The 18,313-nt window shown below is 49.6% G+C and overlaps 1 protein-coding gene across 1 annotated transcript in view; it reads left to right on the top strand.

The window, feature by feature from the left end:
- SLC22A2 (solute carrier family 22 member 2) overlaps nucleotides 1-18,085 on the top strand; it is a 29,239-nt gene extending 11,154 nt beyond the window's left edge. Inside the window, exons 6-11 of the mRNA XM_045842522.1 lie at nucleotides 662-780; nucleotides 2,023-2,237; nucleotides 3,107-3,215; nucleotides 4,190-4,302; nucleotides 7,397-7,496; nucleotides 17,143-18,085. Of these exons, the coding sequence (XP_045698478.1) occupies nucleotides 662-780; nucleotides 2,023-2,237; nucleotides 3,107-3,215; nucleotides 4,190-4,302; nucleotides 7,397-7,496; nucleotides 17,143-17,209 (723 nt within the window). The 3' untranslated portion in view covers nucleotides 17,210-18,085. The remainder of the gene's footprint in view (nucleotides 1-661; nucleotides 781-2,022; nucleotides 2,238-3,106; nucleotides 3,216-4,189; nucleotides 4,303-7,396; nucleotides 7,497-17,142) is intronic.
- The last annotated feature ends 228 nt before the right edge of the window (nucleotides 18,086-18,313 follow it).

Below are 18,313 nucleotides of genomic sequence, written 5' to 3'. Positions count from 1 at the left end.
CACCCCTTTATTGAACCCTGCTCCTCCGACAGGGGCTGGCGAAGGGGGAACGGGCGGATGAGGAGAGTATGTCGAAATAAGAGTAAATCGTTTCTGATGGAGGTGCTAAGATAGGTAACCGGGAAGAATTTGAGATTTTACGTGACACGGAGCACGAGGGTTTGGGGGCTCCGAGGCCTTGTCCCCTCCCCGCCTCTCCGGTTCCCAGGCGGCTGGCTGCCCACTCTTTTCCTCTAACGACCGGCCCAGCCCCTGCCCTTGGGTTTTAGGCCCGTGCAGAGACCGGTTGGGGACAAAGCACGCGTGGGCAGGCCGCCGTCTTGACAGAGGTCACCGGTCACGGAACAGCGATAAGTCTGTTCAGTGCTGGTCTCACTAGTGGTTTCTTCCCCGAGGCCCTTGGTCCCTCCCCTCCATCACAGGGGCCTCCATTTACGCCCTCCCCCGGGCTTTGCCTGGATGGCGTCCCTTTATATTCGCGCCTGGGCTCTCCGACCCCCCTGCCGTGGAGCGGGGTGAGAAGCCCGGGACCTGACCCCCAGGATGAAGGCGTTACGACGTACAGATGGAGGGAGCGTGTGCGGGTGCTGCTGTCTCTCCGGGAGGACCAGGGAGCCCATCGCTCCGTATAAAAGGCGGCCCTTTCTGTTCCCACCCTCAGAGCCTGAGCCCGGACGAGGAAGTGGGCGAGAAGCTGAATCCCAAGCTGAACCCTTCGTTTCTGGACTTGGTCCGAACCCCGCAGATCAGGAAACACACTCTGGTCCTGATGTACAACTGGTAAGGAGCGCTTCCTGCTGGGAAACCCTCCCAGTTCTTTTCTCGCCGATCGTCCACTTCGAGGACGGGAGGCGGGTGCCTCCGCACACAGCCTAGCTCCGCTCCAGCTTGGACGCTGGCGGGGGAGCAAGGTGGGCCCCCCGAGAGCGGGTTTCCCGACGTCCTTTCTCTCAGGCGGACGCTGACCCCAGCTTCCCGTTCCACATCCTCAGTCAGTACGTGCTCGACCTCAGCTGCGCCTCGGAATCACGTGGGAGATTTTTAAATACTAAGGCCAGACACTCCCCACCCCCTCCCCAGGGATACTGTTTAATTAATCAAGGGAAGAGCCAGGAATCTATATTTTAAAAATAGCCCACAATTGAGAGCGATTGGTATCGACCCACCGGGCATGGGTGTAGATCTCTCCTGATCGCACAGGGCAGGCGAGGAAAGCGCCTCCTCCTTTTCTTTTCTGCCTGGAGAAGTAACTTTCGAACAAGAATAAAGCGCAAGAACAAGCCAGCGGCTCCACAACCCCGGTGCTCCAGCGTGACCGTGTTGGCCGTCTGCAGGCGGCTCTGAGCGCCCCGGGCCGCGGCCCTGCCAGAGCCCCGCTCACGGCGGCACGCTCTCCTCTGAGGGTCTGCACAGGGGGTGACTCAGAGCAGCCGGGGCACAGCCACAGTCCCTGCAAACGCAAAGCTCATCCAGAATGAATCAAGCAACCTTCACGATATTGCATAAAAAATGCATCAGGGAGTAACTGTGACTCTTACAAATTATCCTCCTATTTTCCATTACAGACAATGACCACTTTCAGTCAACAAAATTAGACATGCTGTCAAAATGTTATTTGTGTCGTGGCAGAAGGTAAACCATTAAGAAGAGAGGCTGTGCTCATTTGCTCCTCTGGTTTTCCAGAATTTGAATTACGTCGTCAATCCTTTGACCTCAGTGGCATTAGAAGACCACAGAGAAATAATTAACAACCACTAATGACCGATATGGTTTTATGAAATAAATCACTGCACAAAAACATTGCTTTCTGCCTTTCAAACTTGGCCAGGGAACACTATGCTAATTTCTTCCTCTCCCCTGGTCCTGGGGCCGCAGCCAGCCGCCGCAGCGGGTCAGACAGTGTGAAAGCAACAGATGGAGGGAATCGTAACGACCTGCGGTCAACTCCTATTTTCCCGGCAGCCACCCCCTCTCGGTGACCTGCTCTCGCGTGCCTTGACCAGAGCTCTGCTCTCTGCTCAGGTTCACCAGCTCGGCCCTCTACCAGGGCCTCATCATGCACCTGAGCCTCGGAGGAAGCAACATCCACCTGGACTTCTTCTACTCCGCCCTGGTGGAGTTCCCAGCCGCCCTCATCATCATCCTTACCATCGACCGCGTGGGCCGCCGCCTTCCGTGGGCTGCATCAAACATGGTGGCGGGGGCAGCCTGTCTGGCCTCGGTTTTCATCCCTGAAGGTGAGTGTCAGGCCAAGCTAGGGTCTTGTGTCCCAAGATCCAAAAACTAGGGGTGTCACTGTCCTTTGATAGGAGGACCATGTAATTTATCATCCAGACCCATCCGGAAAGGAAGAGTGCAGTATCTAGGACCTTCCCAACAAACACATAGCAATCGCGCCCAGCGGTGCTCTGATGGGATATAATTGCACCCCACTGTTCCCTGCTGGATGAGGAGGGCCCACCACGCTGCAAGCTGCCCAGCCAGCCCAGAGCAGGGAGCGTGGGCTGGGGGCGGAGCGGGCCCCGTGAAGGCCGGACCCAGCACCTCCCAGATGTAGTTTAAGCAGCTCCCAGACCTCCCGAAGCCATCGTGCAGAACGAATGGGAAAACCTAAGTGAATGTCGTTGGTGAACAATTATTCAGTTCCTTATTTTCCTTTTAAGATACTTTCTCAATGAAGGGAAGCAAAACCCCGTATACCAGAGTCCTATCAGCAACATAGAGCATGGCTTGAACCTTTCAGCTACCAGCACCCACACAGAGCGTTCCCATGTTTTGCTATGTCTTCTGTGTGACCTCTCTAGACTCTAGTCGGCCCGGCTTTGGAAACTGGTATAACTCTGTGGTCCTCAGTGACCAAGGTCTTGAGTTCAAAGGTTGTTACGACTGTGTCTAAAGTTAAAGTGAACAGACATGGAGAATTTGCTGACACTGTCTTGAACTTGGAGGAGACCCCGTGTTGCTCTCCCGTCCGGCTCTGGAATGTGGACTCCCCCCCCCCGGCTAATCCCCGCCCCCACCCCCACCCCACCCCACCCCAGAGGAAGCACTGGTGGAAGAGCAGGTGTGTGTGTGTGACACGAACAGGTGGTGTGTTTCCCCTCAGACGTACACTGGCTAAGAGTTGCAGTCGCGTGCTTGGGCCGGATGGGGATCACGATGGCCTTCGAGATGGTTTGCCTGGTCAGTGCAGAACTGTACCCCACGTTCATCAGGTGGGCACGTGTCCCCCAGCGTGAAGGGCGGGGCTTGGGGCATTTGCTTCTTGGCCAGAACACCGCAGGTGCCAGCAGAGGACACTTTACTTTCCAAAGCACAGGGTGAGGTGGGGGAGGGGAGCATTTCAAGGCAGCTGCTGGGTCGTGTCTCACACTCACAGACTGGGGTCAAGTGCAGAAATGCGGGGTGAGAGCAGAAGACACTGAAGTGCAAGAGAGAATTACCCAGCAGCCTCCAGAGACAGGGGTCGGGAACAGCATGAACGGGACCATAGAAATGGGGAAGCAGGTGACTCAGGTGGAAAGTGAAAGTCACCCCTCAGTTAAAAATTCTCAAGAAAATTAAAACAAATATAACAGAATACAAATGAATTATGTAGCATATGTCATTTAACTGTAGTGAAAATAACATGAATACTTTTTTAAAGATTTTCTTTGTTTGGCCCTGGCTGGCATAGCTCAGTGGATTGAGTGCCAGCCTGCAAACCAAAGTGTCACAGGTTCGATTCCCAGTCAGGGCACATGCCTGGGCTGCAAGCCATGACCCCCAGCAACTGCACATTGATGTTTCTCTCTCTCTCTCTCTTTCTCTCTTTCTCCCTCCCTTCCCTCCCTAAAAATAAATAAATAAAATCTTTAAAATTTTTAAAAAAAATATTCTATTTATTTATTCTTAGAGAAGGGGGAGGGATAAAGAGAGAGAAACATCGATCAGTTCCCTCTTGCATGCACCCCAACTAGAGACTGAACCCTCAACCCAGGCACGTGCCCTGATGGGGAATCAAACGGGTGACCTTTCTCTCTGTGGGACGACGTCCAACCCACTGAGCCACGGCGGTCAGGGCAACACGAACACTTCTTTGGTTCACAGACGTTTTAATGATTTGGGGGGTTATCCCCTGGAGGGTGGGTGGGAAATAGCCACCGTGCCTTGATAAGTTCAAGGGTCAGACCTGTGCCGTGCATTCCAGGAACCTCGGGGTCCATGCCTGCTCCTCGGTGTGTGACCTTGGTGGCATCGTCACGCCGTTCCTGGTGTACCGGCTCACCGACATCTGGCACGAGCTTCCCCTGGTGGTTTTTGGTAAGAAATCCCCAGACACGTTTTTGAGTGAAAACCTGTCTCTCTAGGGACCTCCCTTCTCCTACCTCCAAACAGGCGCCCGTTGTAACGACTCGGCGTGACTGGCAATCAGTGGTGCTGTCGATGTTACTGACACTAGTGTGAGTAACGCCGTCGGCAGCGACTGATGCTGAAGGGTGGGGGCCCCTGGGACTCCTGCCCGAAGGGGTCCAAGGTCAAGGAAGAGGGGGATAGGACAGAGTTTCCTGAAGGAGACCCCTCGCTGCCTCCCACGCCTCCTGGGGTCTCGTGGCGAAAGAGCTCCCTCCTCCCGCCGCCTCTGCAGCCAGACGCAGAACCCTGCAAACCCGTCCCTGCCCCGCTTTCAGGAGGGGCTGTCAGACTCTGCAGAGGACGTGTCAGGCCCCAGCAGACAGAGACCTCAGCAGACAGAGACCCCAGAAGACAGGGACCCCGAGTTAGCACTGGGAGTGCGGGGGTTGACGCCGGGGCTGCCTCCTGGGGGGCGGCCACAGGCGATAGACTTAAGGAGGGCGCCCTTCCCTCCCGACGCTGCGGGAATGTTCCAGCTGAGCAGCAGGCCGGGTAGAAAGTGGCAGGCACAAGTCTGACTATCTACAGTTAACCGGCACAGGCCTTTGTTGAACCCCGAAGGCCACAGATCGTGAAAGGGGGACCTGGGCCCTTCCGTTCACTCCGCACCCACGGCCTTGCCCAAAGCCGAGGCTGTGGGGCGGCTCAGCTCCTTCTGCGTCCACATGGACACGGTGACAGATTCGCACACAGAACCCTCCCCTCCTCACGCTGGCCGGGACGCCTCAACGCACGGCCTTCAGTCCCCTCTAAAACCCGTTCTGAGCTGGTTTTAGTTTGACAAAAATGAAACACTTTTTACCCTGGGCAAACAATACTCACTCCCCTTGGGGGGAGGAAGGAGGAGACCCCCTCAGGTGCACACCAGGGGACCGTCAATTTCCTCCTGGCTCTGGTTGTCACACCAAGTATCTCTGCCCATTCCTCCTCCTCTTGGGGGGTTGAAAGGGGAGATTTCCCCTGGGACCGGCCTGCCAGGAATAGTTCCCAACCTCGGCTAGAACGCACCCCAGAATCGGGCCCAAGGAGCTCCTCCACTTTCCAACTCACCCACCCCACGGCCCACGTTGGCAGGACGCAGGTCTGCGCTGAGATGCCCGTGGCCTGGTCACAGGATGGCTGGCACTGCCTGCGGGGCACACAGGCCCCGGACTCTGTCCTCCCCCAGCACTGGCTGAGGGGCCGGTCCCCAGACCCCCCTCCATCCTGGGGAAGGGCCATCACAGCGCTGGGCTGCTGCCCTGCTGGGAGGACGGCAGCCAGGCCTGGCTCTCAGCCACTCCCGTCGGTGGGCAGGGAGCCCCCCACTGGGCCGGGCGGGGGCGGGGGGTGTTTCTGGGCAGAGCACAGGCGCTCCGGGTCCCTCTCGGCTCTGTGACAGGGCAGCGCCACGTCTGGGTCCAGGGACACCGCGGCTGACCCTCCCTCAGAAACAGTAAAGCATCGCAGTTGCCGTTCCACATTTCTTTATTTCTACAGAGAGCGGTGGGAGGGAGAAAGAGAGGGGGAGGAACATGATGCGCGAGAGGCAGCCGATGTCGCCCCCTACTGGGGGCCTGGCCGGCAACCCGGACGTGTGCCCTCCCTGGGGAGGGAGCCAGTGACCCTCCGGTCCGCAGGCCGGCACTCGGGCCACCGAGCCACACCGGCCAGGGCTGCCTTTCAACACGAACGTAAACTCTCTGACAGCTCCCCATGTTATTTTTGCTGGGGATCCTCCCTCGCCAACTTTTCATCTGAGTAGCTGCCAGGAATCAAAACCAACGGTCTTACACTTGAACTCCTGTTCCTTCCTTCCTTCCCCGCACACCGGTGTGCTAACTGTGGTCTCGAAGGGAGCAGGAGTAGAAATCTAGCAGTCAGGCCCTGGCCGAGCCGACACCCAGAGGAACCCTCGTCGGGAGGGCGCCGCGGGAGGGGTGAGGCGTGCCCCGGTGGGTCGGCTTGTCTCTGCCCATATGTGGCGCTCAGCGGGCGACGGTGGGACTCCCCCACTGTGCTGCCCTCGTAGGTCACTCGCGTCAGAGCGCCAGAGCCACCTGGGCCGGCTTGCTCTTTGTGTGAGTTCCGACCAAGGGCACCCCCTGAGGTGTGGGGGGCACTGTTCTGAGCGGGAAATAGACAGGAACTCATTGCAGCCTCAGAGCAAGCCCGTGAGGTGTGTATCACCCCACTTAACATGGGGGGTCCGGGGCCTCAGGGGGCTCGCAGGGGAGCCCGGCTGGAGCCAGAACCCCTGAGCTCGGGGCCCCCAGCCCAGCCGTTATTTTTGAGGGTGCAAAAGTGGAGTCCAGCGTGCGTGTTTTCTGAAACCCCAAAACTAGTAAAGCACCTACATCCCACGCCCTGCATTCTGTTACAGAAAAACACATACAAATGTACCTTAACGTCCCTAAACTTTAATGGGAATTCAGAGAGACAAAAGCACTACGATGTTTGCTAGTACCTCCCCCCCACACACCATATAGAAAAACTAGAGCTGGGGACCAGGAAAAGGAGAGCAACTGGAATTTATTAAACACCTGAATTCGAAATCAAAGTCCTGGCTATACGTTTTTGTGCTGTTATATATTAATGCTTTTCAAATACATTCATTACTTTTATTTGCCAGTAACACTCCAAGTTTCTAACTCAGTTTTCCTTACCAAGTGCTTTATATTGGCAAGGTTATGTTATGTCTTTTCTTAGAGTTGTTTTTTTTTTTCACAGTTATTTTCGAACTCCAACGTGTCTTCAAATTATGGCAAGGTTCTCTAGCCTAGAATAAACTTGACTCGAAATGTGAAGTATTTCATTTCCCTATAAGGCGTTGTAGCCCAGCAGGGCTTGGGATCGGCAAGATATTTATGGTGGAAAACAGGGCTGTCCAATGTCAAAGAAAGTCTTAAGTGTAGGAAATTGCCCCAAAATCGTTTCAGAAATCAGGGGTGCTCTCATCGCAGAGCCGGAATGCCCCCCCCCACCCCCGGCTCCGTGTGATTTCCCTCTGCTTGGCTTCCAGCCTCGGTCGGCCTGGTCGCCGGGGGCCTGGTGCTGCTGCTGCCGGAGACCAAGGGGAAGACCCTGCCCGAGACGATCGCCGAGGTGGAGCACATGCAGAGGTACAGAGCCGGGGCCCCCGTGGGGGCTCGCTCTTTCAGACAGGCCTCCGGCCGGCTCCGCAGCCGGTTGGAAGGAAAGATGAGGGAGAATCTGCGGGTCATCACAGATCAGTTCAAATGATATCAGACTTGAAACTACAAAAGAAGGAAGGAAGGAAGGGAGGAAGGGAGGAAGGAAGGAAGGAAGGAAGGAGAGAGAAGGAGAGAGAGAGAAAGAAAAGAAAGAAAGAAAGAAAGAAAGAGAGAGGGGAAAGAAAGGAAAGAAAGAGAAGGAAGGAAGGAGAGAGGAGAGAAAGAAAGAAAGAAAGAAAGAAAGAAAGAGAAGGAAGAAAGGAAGAAAGAGGGAGGGGGGAAAGAAAGAAAGAAAGAGAAGGAAGGAAGGAAGGAGAGAGAAGGAGAGAAAGAGAGAAAGGAAAGAAAGAAAGGAAGGAAAGAAAGAAAGAAAGAAAGAGAAGAAAGAAAGAAAGAAAGAAAGAGAAAGAAAGAGAGAGAAGGAGAGAAAGAGAGAAAGGAAAGAAAGGAAGGAAGGAAGGAAAGAAAGAAAGAGAGAGAGAAAGAAAAGAAAGAAAGAAAGAAAGAAAGAAAGAAAGAGAAGTAAGGAAGGAAGGAGAGAGGAGAGAAAGAGAGAAAGGAAAGAAAGAGAGAAAGGAAAGAAAGAGAGGGGGAGAGAAAGAAAGAAAGAAAGGAAGGAAGGAAGGAAGGAAGGAAGGAAAGGAAAGAAAGAAGGAGAAAGGAAGAAAGGAGAGAGAAGGAGAGAAAAGAAAGAAAAGAAAGAAAGAAAGAAAGAAAGAAAGAAAGAAAGAAAGGGGAGAGAAAGAAAAGAAAAGAAAGAAAAGGAAGGAAGGAAGGAAGGAAAAGAAAAAATACTATAGGAGATTACCTTTCTACTTTTATAGTAGGGCAGGTCTTTGAAATCTGGTCCAAAATCCAAGACCCATTAAAAAAAAGATTCATAAATTATGGGAGGTAGGGGAGGGGCGTGTGTAGGGCAGGGGAAAAGTAATGGGAGAAAAATGGGGACAACTGTAATTGAACAACAATTTTAAAAAATCCTTAAGTTTTTGCCTTCATAAAAATTAAAAATTCTGCATTGAAAAACTACTATAAGCTTATATATAATACAGCAAACTTAGAGAAAATATTTACTCCTCTACAAAGGGCCAATTTCCCCAATATGTAAAGAGCTCTAAGAAATTCCTAAAAGCAACCACCCAAAAGAAAAAATGAGCAAAGGATTTGAACAGCTAAGTCGGTGAAAAAAAAAGCAGCTCTTAAATACAGGGCCCGGCACCAATAACACCCCTTTTTTATTACAAACTCTTTTATTACAAAATCATAAGCATGTCATTGTGTAACATAGCAATATCATACTCAAGCGCACCATAGGACATTTTAGGCGAAATATGTGCATTAAAACTATAAATCATCACACCCATGTTGTTGCCCCACCCACCACACTCAAGCAGGCGTTACTTCTGCCGGACCCTGTGTATAATACAATACGCTCAAACTCCCTGGTAATAAGAAAGAGAGGATGCACCGGGCCCCGGTACCCACTGGGATGGCTGGGGCTCAGGCTGCGTGGGAGCGCCCTGTGCTGGGAAAGAACGTGCAGAAAGCATCCTCCTCAGTTGCCAGTAGAACACGAACTGCAAACCTCTACCACGGCCAGTAGGACTAGCCATTCCACACGTCTGGGCATGTACATGTATGTGCAAAGCCGCCTGTGCGCAGGCCTGTTCTGGAAGGCAAGTTTTTATGTGAGAAAAGACCGGAAACAATTTCAATGCCCTTTCAGGGGGAGACCCCTTATACATATAAATTATGTCATTTAATACAATATCATACAGCCATTCAAAAGAAGGAAGCAGCTTTATACACACAGATAAGGGGAGTTCTCCAAGACATATCGTTAATGGAAAAAAGCAAAAAATAGGAAGTGTACAGTCTGACGTGTGGGGAGACGTGGAGAAATACGCACGCACATGTACTTGGACTTGGGGACGGCTACACAGGGACCCTACCCCTGGCTCTCGTGGGCCGGGGTGGCTCTGGGCTACAGGTGGGAGGAAGACTTTCCAATGCATACTTTTTGGTACTTTCTGAATTCTGAACCGTACAAACCTGCTGAAAAAGTAACCTTTATAAGAAAATCTACGAGAAACGTATCTGACACACTCCCCACAAGTTTGTGCGTATGCTTAGATATTTGTGTTTATTCGCCCACACTCCACGCCTGGCCCACTGGTGCCGGGAACTGAGCTGAAATGTATCCAAATTGCATCCTACAAGATGCCCACCTTGGACCCACTCGGTGTTTGGGCAAACGCTGCCGCAGCGGAATCGCAGCGCTCTGAGGCTTTTCCTGGAACTCGAAGGTTGGCGCGGGAAGGGGCCTTCGGATTCATGCGGCGGTCACGCTGGGGGCCCGCAGGGCACTGGGGTCCCGAGGGCCTTGCTTGGCCAACACAGCAGTGTTTAAAGTAGGAAATTCCACGTTGGATTTCCAGGATCTGGGAACGTAAACAAACCACCAGAGCACTGGCCCACACTGAGTAGGCGTTTCCTCTTGCTGACCATGGGCAGGAGCTGGGGGCCGCTCAGCTCTGTGGAGGGCGCGCCCCGGGCACAGGCCACAGTCCCACTGGGCCCTGATGCTCCGTGCCCAGGACGTCTGTCCTCTCTGCCTGGGGCGTGAAGACAGCCAGGTCTCACAGCCTTGATCCCGACAGCCTTTCCCCGGAGCCCACGCTCCACATTATGTCCCCTGTACACAAGCACCTCCCCTAGAGGGCAGACGGCGCCCCGTGTAAGGCCCTGTCCTTGGGCCAAGCCCGGAGCCCAGCGCTGTGGGGCAGACGCCGAGCTCCTCCCAGGCGTCCAGCACCGAGGTCCCTCCGGGCCCTTCCGGGCAGCCCTGGTGTCAGGAAGGAGGGGCACGGGCCCTTCGGGCCGCTCCTCACATGTCCCTTCCACGTGGCCTGGCCTCCCCCGAGCCTCGGTTTCTTCATCCGTCAACGGGGACAGCAGCCCCGGCTCCTGCGGTGTCTGTAACGACTGGGTGAGATCACGCCCGTACGGGGCCCGGCCTTTCGTCCGTGTCTGGGAGCCGCTGTCATTGTTCTAGAAGTCGTCATAGCTGCTCCATAATTTCTGCTCCAGGTACAGAAAATATGTACCTGGATGTTGCATTGGAAATCAAATCTCAAAATAGGTTCTGCACTTTGTGAGTGAGGGAAGTGCAGCTCAGCGGTGCCCACGTTCGCCTGTGCCGGCTGGAGTCCCCGCTCCCACGGGCCGGTGCAAGGTGGCCACGAGGCAGTTGAGAGAGAACTCGGTCATTTTACATCCGTTCGTGTGATCGACACACACTCCTCTGGAGATTTCCACTGGTCTGTTTCTGCATGACCCCGCATACTTTTCACAGACAGAAGGCAGGTCCGTGGAAAGCTTGGGGAGCTGCAGAAAGAGATGAGGGCCGCAGCAGGCTGGGTGGGGGCTGCCCACAGGGACAGATGAGGGCCGCCTGCCTGAGGCAGCGATGGCCGGGACCAGGGGCTGACCGCACGTGGCACCAGGGTTCAGGCGTGCAGGGCGCCTCTGTTCAGCAGAGCTGACCCCAGGCATCACACACAAAGGGAGAGGCGGCGAGAACTGGATGGAACGGGGCCCCTTCCCCACCACCCATCATTCGGTTCCTAAGGGCATGAAGATAGACTTTTGACTTATTAACATTTATTCCATCTCTTGAGCCCGTTTCCTTTTCTGTAAAATTGGGAATGATACCTAATATTTACTAAGTGGTTTCAACTAGTGCGTTCCAAGCCCTTCCCCTTGGATCCTTGCAGCAGCTCCGGGCAGCAGGCATCGTTATTAGCTCCATCTGACACTGAGAAAAACCAAGGCAAGTGAGAGTACAGGACTCCCCCGGAGTCAGGCGGCCAGTAAGTGAGAAAGTGAGGTTCTAGCCCTGGCAGCCAGGGTCTGGGGCCCAGGCACACCTCTCCCCTCCGAGGGCAAGTGGGACGGTGGAAGTGGGGTGCCCAGTGAGGGGCTGCACTTAGTCACCCATCAATCAACGCACCGCTGTTGTTGCTGTGGATATTGTTTTTGGCTACTGGTGTTGCCGCTGTTGTGGTTCCTGCTGTTGTGCCCATTGTTGTTGCTGCTGTCACTTCCGTTGTTTCTGCTGCTGTTACTGCTGCTGTTGTTCCTGCCCTCGTTATTTCTGCTGTTGTTATTGTCACTGTTGTTGCTGCTGTTGCTGTTGTTGTGGCTATTGTTGCTGCCGTTGTTTCTGTTACTGTTGTTGCTGCTGTCACAGCTGTTGTCATTGCTATTGTTGTTCCTGTTGCTGTTTTTGCTGCTTTTGTTCCTGCTGTTGTTGCTGTTGCTGCTGCTGTCACTTCTGTTGTTTCTGCTGCAGTTATTGTTGCTTTTCCTCCTCTTGTCATTTCCACTGTTGTTGTTGCTACTGTTGCTGCCATTGGTTCTGTTGCTATTGTTGCTGCTATCACTGCTGTTGTTCCTGCTGTTTTTGTTGCCGTTGCTATCGTTCCTATTGTTGTTGTTGTTATTGCTGCTATTGTTCTCACTGTTGTTGCTGCTGTCAGTTCTGTTGATTCTGTTGCTGTTACTGCTGTTGTTGCTTCTGCTTCCATTATTTCTATTATTGTCACTGTTGTTGCTGCTGCTGCTCCTGTTGTTGCTATTGTTGCTGCCATTGTCTCTGTTGCTGTTGTAGCTGCTGTCACTGCTATGGTTGGTGCTGCTGTTGCTGCTGCTGTTGCTGCTGCTGTTACTATTGTTGTTCCTGCTGTTGTTGTTTGTTATTGTTATGGTCACTGTTCTTGTCTCCACTGTTGCTGCAGCTGTTGCTGCTGCTATCATTTCTACTGTTTCTGCTGCCATTACTGTTGTTGTTTCCACTGTTGTTGGTTCCACTGTTGTTGCTGCTATCATTTCTATTGTTTCTGCTGCCATTACTGTCGTTGTTCCTGCTGTTATTGTTATTGTTATTGTCACTGTTGTTGTTTCCACTGTTGCTGTTGTTGCCGCTGCTGTTGTTGCTGCTGCCATTTTTATTGTTTCTGCTGCCGTTACTGTCGTTGTTCCTACTGTCATTGTTTCTGTTATTGTTATTGTCACTGTTGTTGTTTCCACTGTTGCTGTTGCTGCTGCTGTTGTTGCAGCTGTTGTTGCTGCTGTCATTTCTACTGTTTCTGCTGCCATTACTGTTGTTGGTTCCACTGTTGTTGGTTCCACTGTTGTTGCTGCTGTCATTCCTATTGTTTCTGCTGCCATTACTGTCGTTGTTCCTACTGTCATTGTTTCTGTTATTGTTATTGTCACTGTTGTTGTTTCCACTGTTGCTGTTGTTGCTGCTGCCATTTTTATTGTTTCTGCTGCTGTTACTGTCATTCCTGCTGTTATTGTTATTGTCACTGTTGTTGTTTCCACTGTTACTGTTGCTGCTGCTGTTGTTGCTGCTGCCATTTTTATTGTTTCTGCTGCTGTTACTGTCGTTGTTCCTGCTGTCATTGTTTCTGCTATTGTTATTGTCACTGTTGTTGTTTCCACTGTTGCTGTTGTTGCTGCTGCTGTTGTTGCTGCTGCCATTTTTATTGTTTCTGCTGCTGTTACTGTCGTTGTTCCTGCTGTCATTGTTTCTGTTATTGTAATTGTCACTGTTGTTGTTTCCACTGTTGTTGCTGCTGCTGTTGTTGCTGCTGTCATTTCGATTGTTTCTGCTGCTGTTACTGTCATTCCTGCTGTTATTGTTATTGTCACTGTTGTTGTTTCCACTGTTGCTGTTGCTGCTGCTGTTGTTGCTGCTGCCATTTTTATTGTTTCTGCTGCTGTTACTGTCGTTGTTCCTGCTGTCATTGTTTCTGTTATTGTTATTGTCACTGTTGCTGCTGTTGCTGCTGCTGTTGTTGCTGCTGCCATTTTTATTGTTTCTGCTGCTGTTACTATCGTTGTTCCTGCTGTCATTGTTTCTGTTATTGTAATTGTCACTGTTGTTGTTTCCACTGTTGTTGCTGCTGCCATTTCTATTGTTTCTGCTGCTGTTACTGTCATTCCTGCTGTTATTGTTATTGTCACTGTTGTTGTTTCCACTGTTGCTGTTGCTGCTGCTGTTGTTGCTGCTGCCATTTTTATTGTTTCTGCTGCCGTTACTGTCGTTGTTCCTACTGTCATTGTTTCTGTTATTGTTATTGTCACTGTTGTTGTTTCCACTGTTGCTGTTGTTGCTGCCGCCATTTTTATTGTTTCTGCTGCCGTTACTTTCATTTTTCCTGCTATCATTGTTTCTGTTACTGTTATTGTCACTGTTGTTGTTTCCACTGTTGTTGCTGCTGTCATTTCGATTGTTTCTGCTGCTGTTACTGTCATTCCTGCTGTTATTGTTATTGTCGCTGTTGTTGTTTCCACTGTTGCTGTTGTTGCCGCTGCTGTTGTTGCTGCTGCCATTTTTATTGTTTCTGCTGCCGTTACTGTCGTTGTTCCTACTGTCATTGTTTCTGTTATTGTTATTGTCACTGTTGTTGTTTCCACTGTTGCTGTTGTTGCTGCTGTTGTTGCTGCTGCCATTTTTATTGTTTCTGCTGCCATTACTGTTGTTGTCCCTGCTGTCATTGTTTCTGTTATTGTTATTGTCACTGTTGTTGTTTCCACTGTTGTTTCCACTGTTGCTGTTGCTGCTGCTGCCATTTTTATTGTTTCTGCTGCCGTTACTGTCGTTGTTCCTACTGTCATTGTTTCTGTTATTGTTATTGTCACTGTTGTTGTTTCCACTGTTGTTTCTGCTGTTGCTGCTGCTGCCATTTTTATTGTTTCTGCTGCCGTTACTGTCGTTGTTCCTACTGTCATTGTTTCTGTTATTGTTATTGTCACTGTTGTTGTTTCCACTGTTGCTGTTGTTGCTGCTGTTGTTGCTGCTGCCATTTTTATTGTTTCTGCTGCCGTTACTGTCGTTGTTCCCTACTGTCATTGTTTCTGTTATTGTTATTGTCACTGTTGTTGTTTCCACTGTTGTTTCCCCCTGTTGCTGTTGCTGCTGCCATTTTTATTGTTTCTGCTGCCGTTACTGTCGTTGTTCCTACTGTCATTGTTTCTGTTATTGTTATTGTCACTGTTGTTGTTTCCACTGCTGTTGTTGCTGCTGCCATTTTTGATTGTTTCTGCTGCTGTTACTGTCATTCCTGCTGTTATTGTTATTGTCGCTGTTGTTATTTCCACTGTTGCTGCTGTTGCTGCTGCTGTTGTTGCTGCTGCCATTTTTATTGTTTCTGCTGCTGTTCCTGTCGTTGTTCCTGCTGTCATTGTTTCTGCTATTGTTATTGTCACTGTTGTTGTTTCCACTGTTGTTGCTGCTGTCATTTCGATTGTTTCTGCTGCTGTTACTGTCATTCCTGCTGTTATTGTTATTGTCACTGTTGTTGTTTCCACTGTTGCTGTTGTTGCCGCTGCTGTTGTTGCTGCTGCCATTTTTATTGTTTCTGCTGCCGTTACTGTTGTTGTCCCTGCTGTTATTATTTCTGTTATTGTTATTGTCACTGTTGTTGTTTCCACTGTTGTTTCCACTGTTGCTGTTGCTGCTGCTGCCATTTTTATTGTTGCTGCTGCCATTTTTATTGTTTCTGCTGCCGTTACTGTCGTTCCTGCTGTTATTGTTATTGTCACTGTTGTTGTTTCCACTGGTGCTGTTGCTGCTGCTGTTGTTGCTGCTGCCATTTTTATTGTTTCTGCTGCCGTTACTGTCGTTGTTCCTACTGTCATTGTTTCTGTTATTGTTATTGTCACTGTTGTTGTTTCCACTGTTGTTTCCACTGTTGCTGTTGCTGCTGCTGCCATTTTTATTGTTTCTGCTGCCGTTACTGTCGTTGTTCCTACTGTCATTGTTTCTGTTATTGTTATTGTCACTGTTGTTGTTTCCACTGTTGCTGTTGTTGCTGCTGTTGTTGCTGCTGCCATTTTTATTGTTTCCGCAGCCATTACTGTTGTTGTCCCTGCTGTTATTATTTCTGTTATTGTTATTGTCACTGTTGTTGTTTCCACTGTTGTTTCCACTGTTGCTGTTGCTGCTGCTGCCATTTTTATTGTTTCTGCTGCCGTTACTGTCGTTGTTCCTACTGTCATTGTTTCTGTTATTGTTATTGTCACTGTTGTTGTTTCCACTGTTGCTGTTGTTGCTGCTGCCATTTTTATTGTTTCTGCTGCCGTTACTGTCGTTCCTGCTGTTATTGTTATTGTCACTGTTGTTGTTTCCACTGTTGCTGCTGTTGCTGCTGTTGTAGCTGCTGCCATTTCTATTGTTTCTGCTGCTGTTACTGTCGTTGTTTCTGCTGTCATTGTTTCTGTTATTGTTATTGTCACTGTTGTTTCCACTGTTGCTGTTGTTGCTGCTGCTGTTGTTGCTGCTGCCATTTTTATTGTTTCTGCTGCCGTTACTGTCATTCCTGCTGTTATTGTTATTGTCACTGCTGTTGTTTCCACTGTTGTTGGTTCTGCTGTCATTTCTATTGTTTCTGCTGCCACTACTGTCATTGTTCCTGCTGTTGTTGTTTCTGTTACTGTTATTGTCACTGTTGTTGCTACTGTTACTGTTGCTATTGTTGCTGCCACTGTTTCCATTACTGTTGCAGCTGTTGCTGCTGTTGTTGCTGCTGCTATTATTATTCCTGTTATTTTTGCTTCTTTTTTTCCTGCTGTTGTTGCTGCAGCTGATATGGTTGCTGTTGTTGTTCCCACTCTTGTTGTTGTTGCTGCCATTTTTGTTGCTGCTGCTATTGTTACTCTTGTTGTTGCTGTTGTTGCTGCTGCTGCTGCTGCTGTTGTTCCTATGGTTGCTGTTGTTGCTATTGCTGTTATTGGCATAAATGCTCTGGGAGCTCAACGGACTTGTCTGAGCCCTTGCATCTGGAGTCTGAGAGAACTCCAGCACCTCTGGGTAATTCAGGTGAGCTTTTGCTACTCTCCCCATATCAAGTGGGTCCAGAAACTGAGGCAGGACTAAGTGCCTCCAGGTGGGGGGAATTCTGCAAGGATCTTGGAGGCACAGTAGCAGCCCCACACCAAATCTCAAGATTACTATCAATAGTAACATGTCAAAAGAGTATGTCCTGGAGCAACAAAATGAAGAAAGCAGCATTCCTGTGAGTATTAGCAACATCCCGGTATTCACAAAGACAAGACGGCTGAGAAACTTGCAACTTAAACAAATATTTGAATTGATTTTTCACTTATCCAACTGCTGAAAAGTAAATGAACTTTGGTAAAAAAAAATAATTTTCAAATTCTATTTAGAGAACTGATGATAACAGTGTCTAGACTTTGAAATCTTCATTTTTAACTGACACAAGATTGAATTTAGACATTTCCCACATTTTTTATTACAGAGTAGGGTAGAAGACCTTAAGTAATGAATTTAGGCCACAGAATTCTAGAAACTACTCTATCCACATTAGTTATTCACCAAGCTCTTAGTTAGAATCACCACTCAGAATTCATTGCAATACTCACCCTAGACAAAGCTTACAAGCCTTATACCCATATCTTGTATTTATTTATGATCCACTGTATCTTGGATTTTGGTCTCCTTGTCGTTTTTCTCTCCCCTCTTCAACTTTTTTTTTAATTGCAGACCAAGAAAAAACAAAGAAAAGATGATTTACCTCCAAGTTGGGAAGCAAGACATTCCACTACACTAGGAGAGACCTGCGGTGGTTTTGCTTTGACAACACAAGGCTGGAATCAGATCATCTTCCTCTCGTCACAAAGCCTGTACAACTCGACCCCACTTCCCTTCGAGCCCTGTTAACGTAGATCTGTAACCGAATGGAGTTTGCTGTGCTGCCCTCTAAACTCTGCCTGTGGGACCAAATCCTGCAACCCCACCAGTTCACTCTCCCCTCAGCTTTCCTTGGACAAGGGCCATTGGTTTGCTGGGATGTTTATTCTGTCTCTGTACTTCCTTAGTTTGTTCCCTTCTTCACAGTGATATCAAACCAAAACACATAGGGGAATTGTAGCGCAGGGAAACAGAAGAGCTCTAAAAAGCAATAAAATTGGGAGCAGGGAGACTGTTTTCTTAAAGAAATAAAACATCCAAAGGAATATCAAGCTGTCTAAAATGGATGTCAAGAACTTTAAATAGTCTCTCTTTTTTTTGGTATCATATATGAAGAAATTTTAAAATACATTGGTAAGTATCTGACCTAGACTTTAAGAGAACCTAAAATACAAGAGTCAGGAAATACACCCTGAGTAATCACTGTCTCTATATTTAGTTAGGTAGTGCAAATGTGTACTTTCTACATGAGATCTTGAGAGGAGTTTAATAAAAAGTAGTGTGGCCCTGGCCGGGTGGCTCAGGCGGTTGGAGCATTGTGCCCTACCCCAGAAGGTGGCAGACCCCTGCTCAGGGCACATGCCTGGGTTGCAAGTTAACTGTGCTCTCTCTCTCTCTCTCTCTCTCTCTCTCTCTCTCCCCCCTCCCCCCACACTTCCTCTCTCTCTCTCAATGCAATCTTAAAAAGCATGTCCTTAGGATAAAAGTAAATAAATAAAAATTAAAAAAATATAAAGCAGTGTTCATGTTGGCATCATTAAACCACAGGTGACAATGTTTTAGTCCGGTAACAATTTCTCTAAGTCGGTGGATTTAAAATATGACATTCGCATTTTACCAAAGCGAGACAGTGAACAGATTTACTAGGCTAACACTGCAAGATCTGTGATGAGAACCAGAAGGTCTTTGCCCTGGTCGACCTCTCCCGGCTCCTCAGAGATAATTCTCAACTGTTTTAGCTGCT

Source organism: Phyllostomus hastatus, unplaced genomic scaffold (genome assembly GCF_019186645.2).
Source record: "Phyllostomus hastatus isolate PE091 unplaced genomic scaffold, TTU_PhHast_1.1 phas_contig_40, whole genome shotgun sequence".
In the NCBI taxonomy this organism is placed as follows: Eukaryota; Metazoa; Chordata; class Mammalia; order Chiroptera; family Phyllostomidae; genus Phyllostomus; species Phyllostomus hastatus.
The sequence above is the reverse complement of the archived record's forward strand: the minus strand, read 5'-3'. Positions and strand labels throughout refer to the sequence as shown.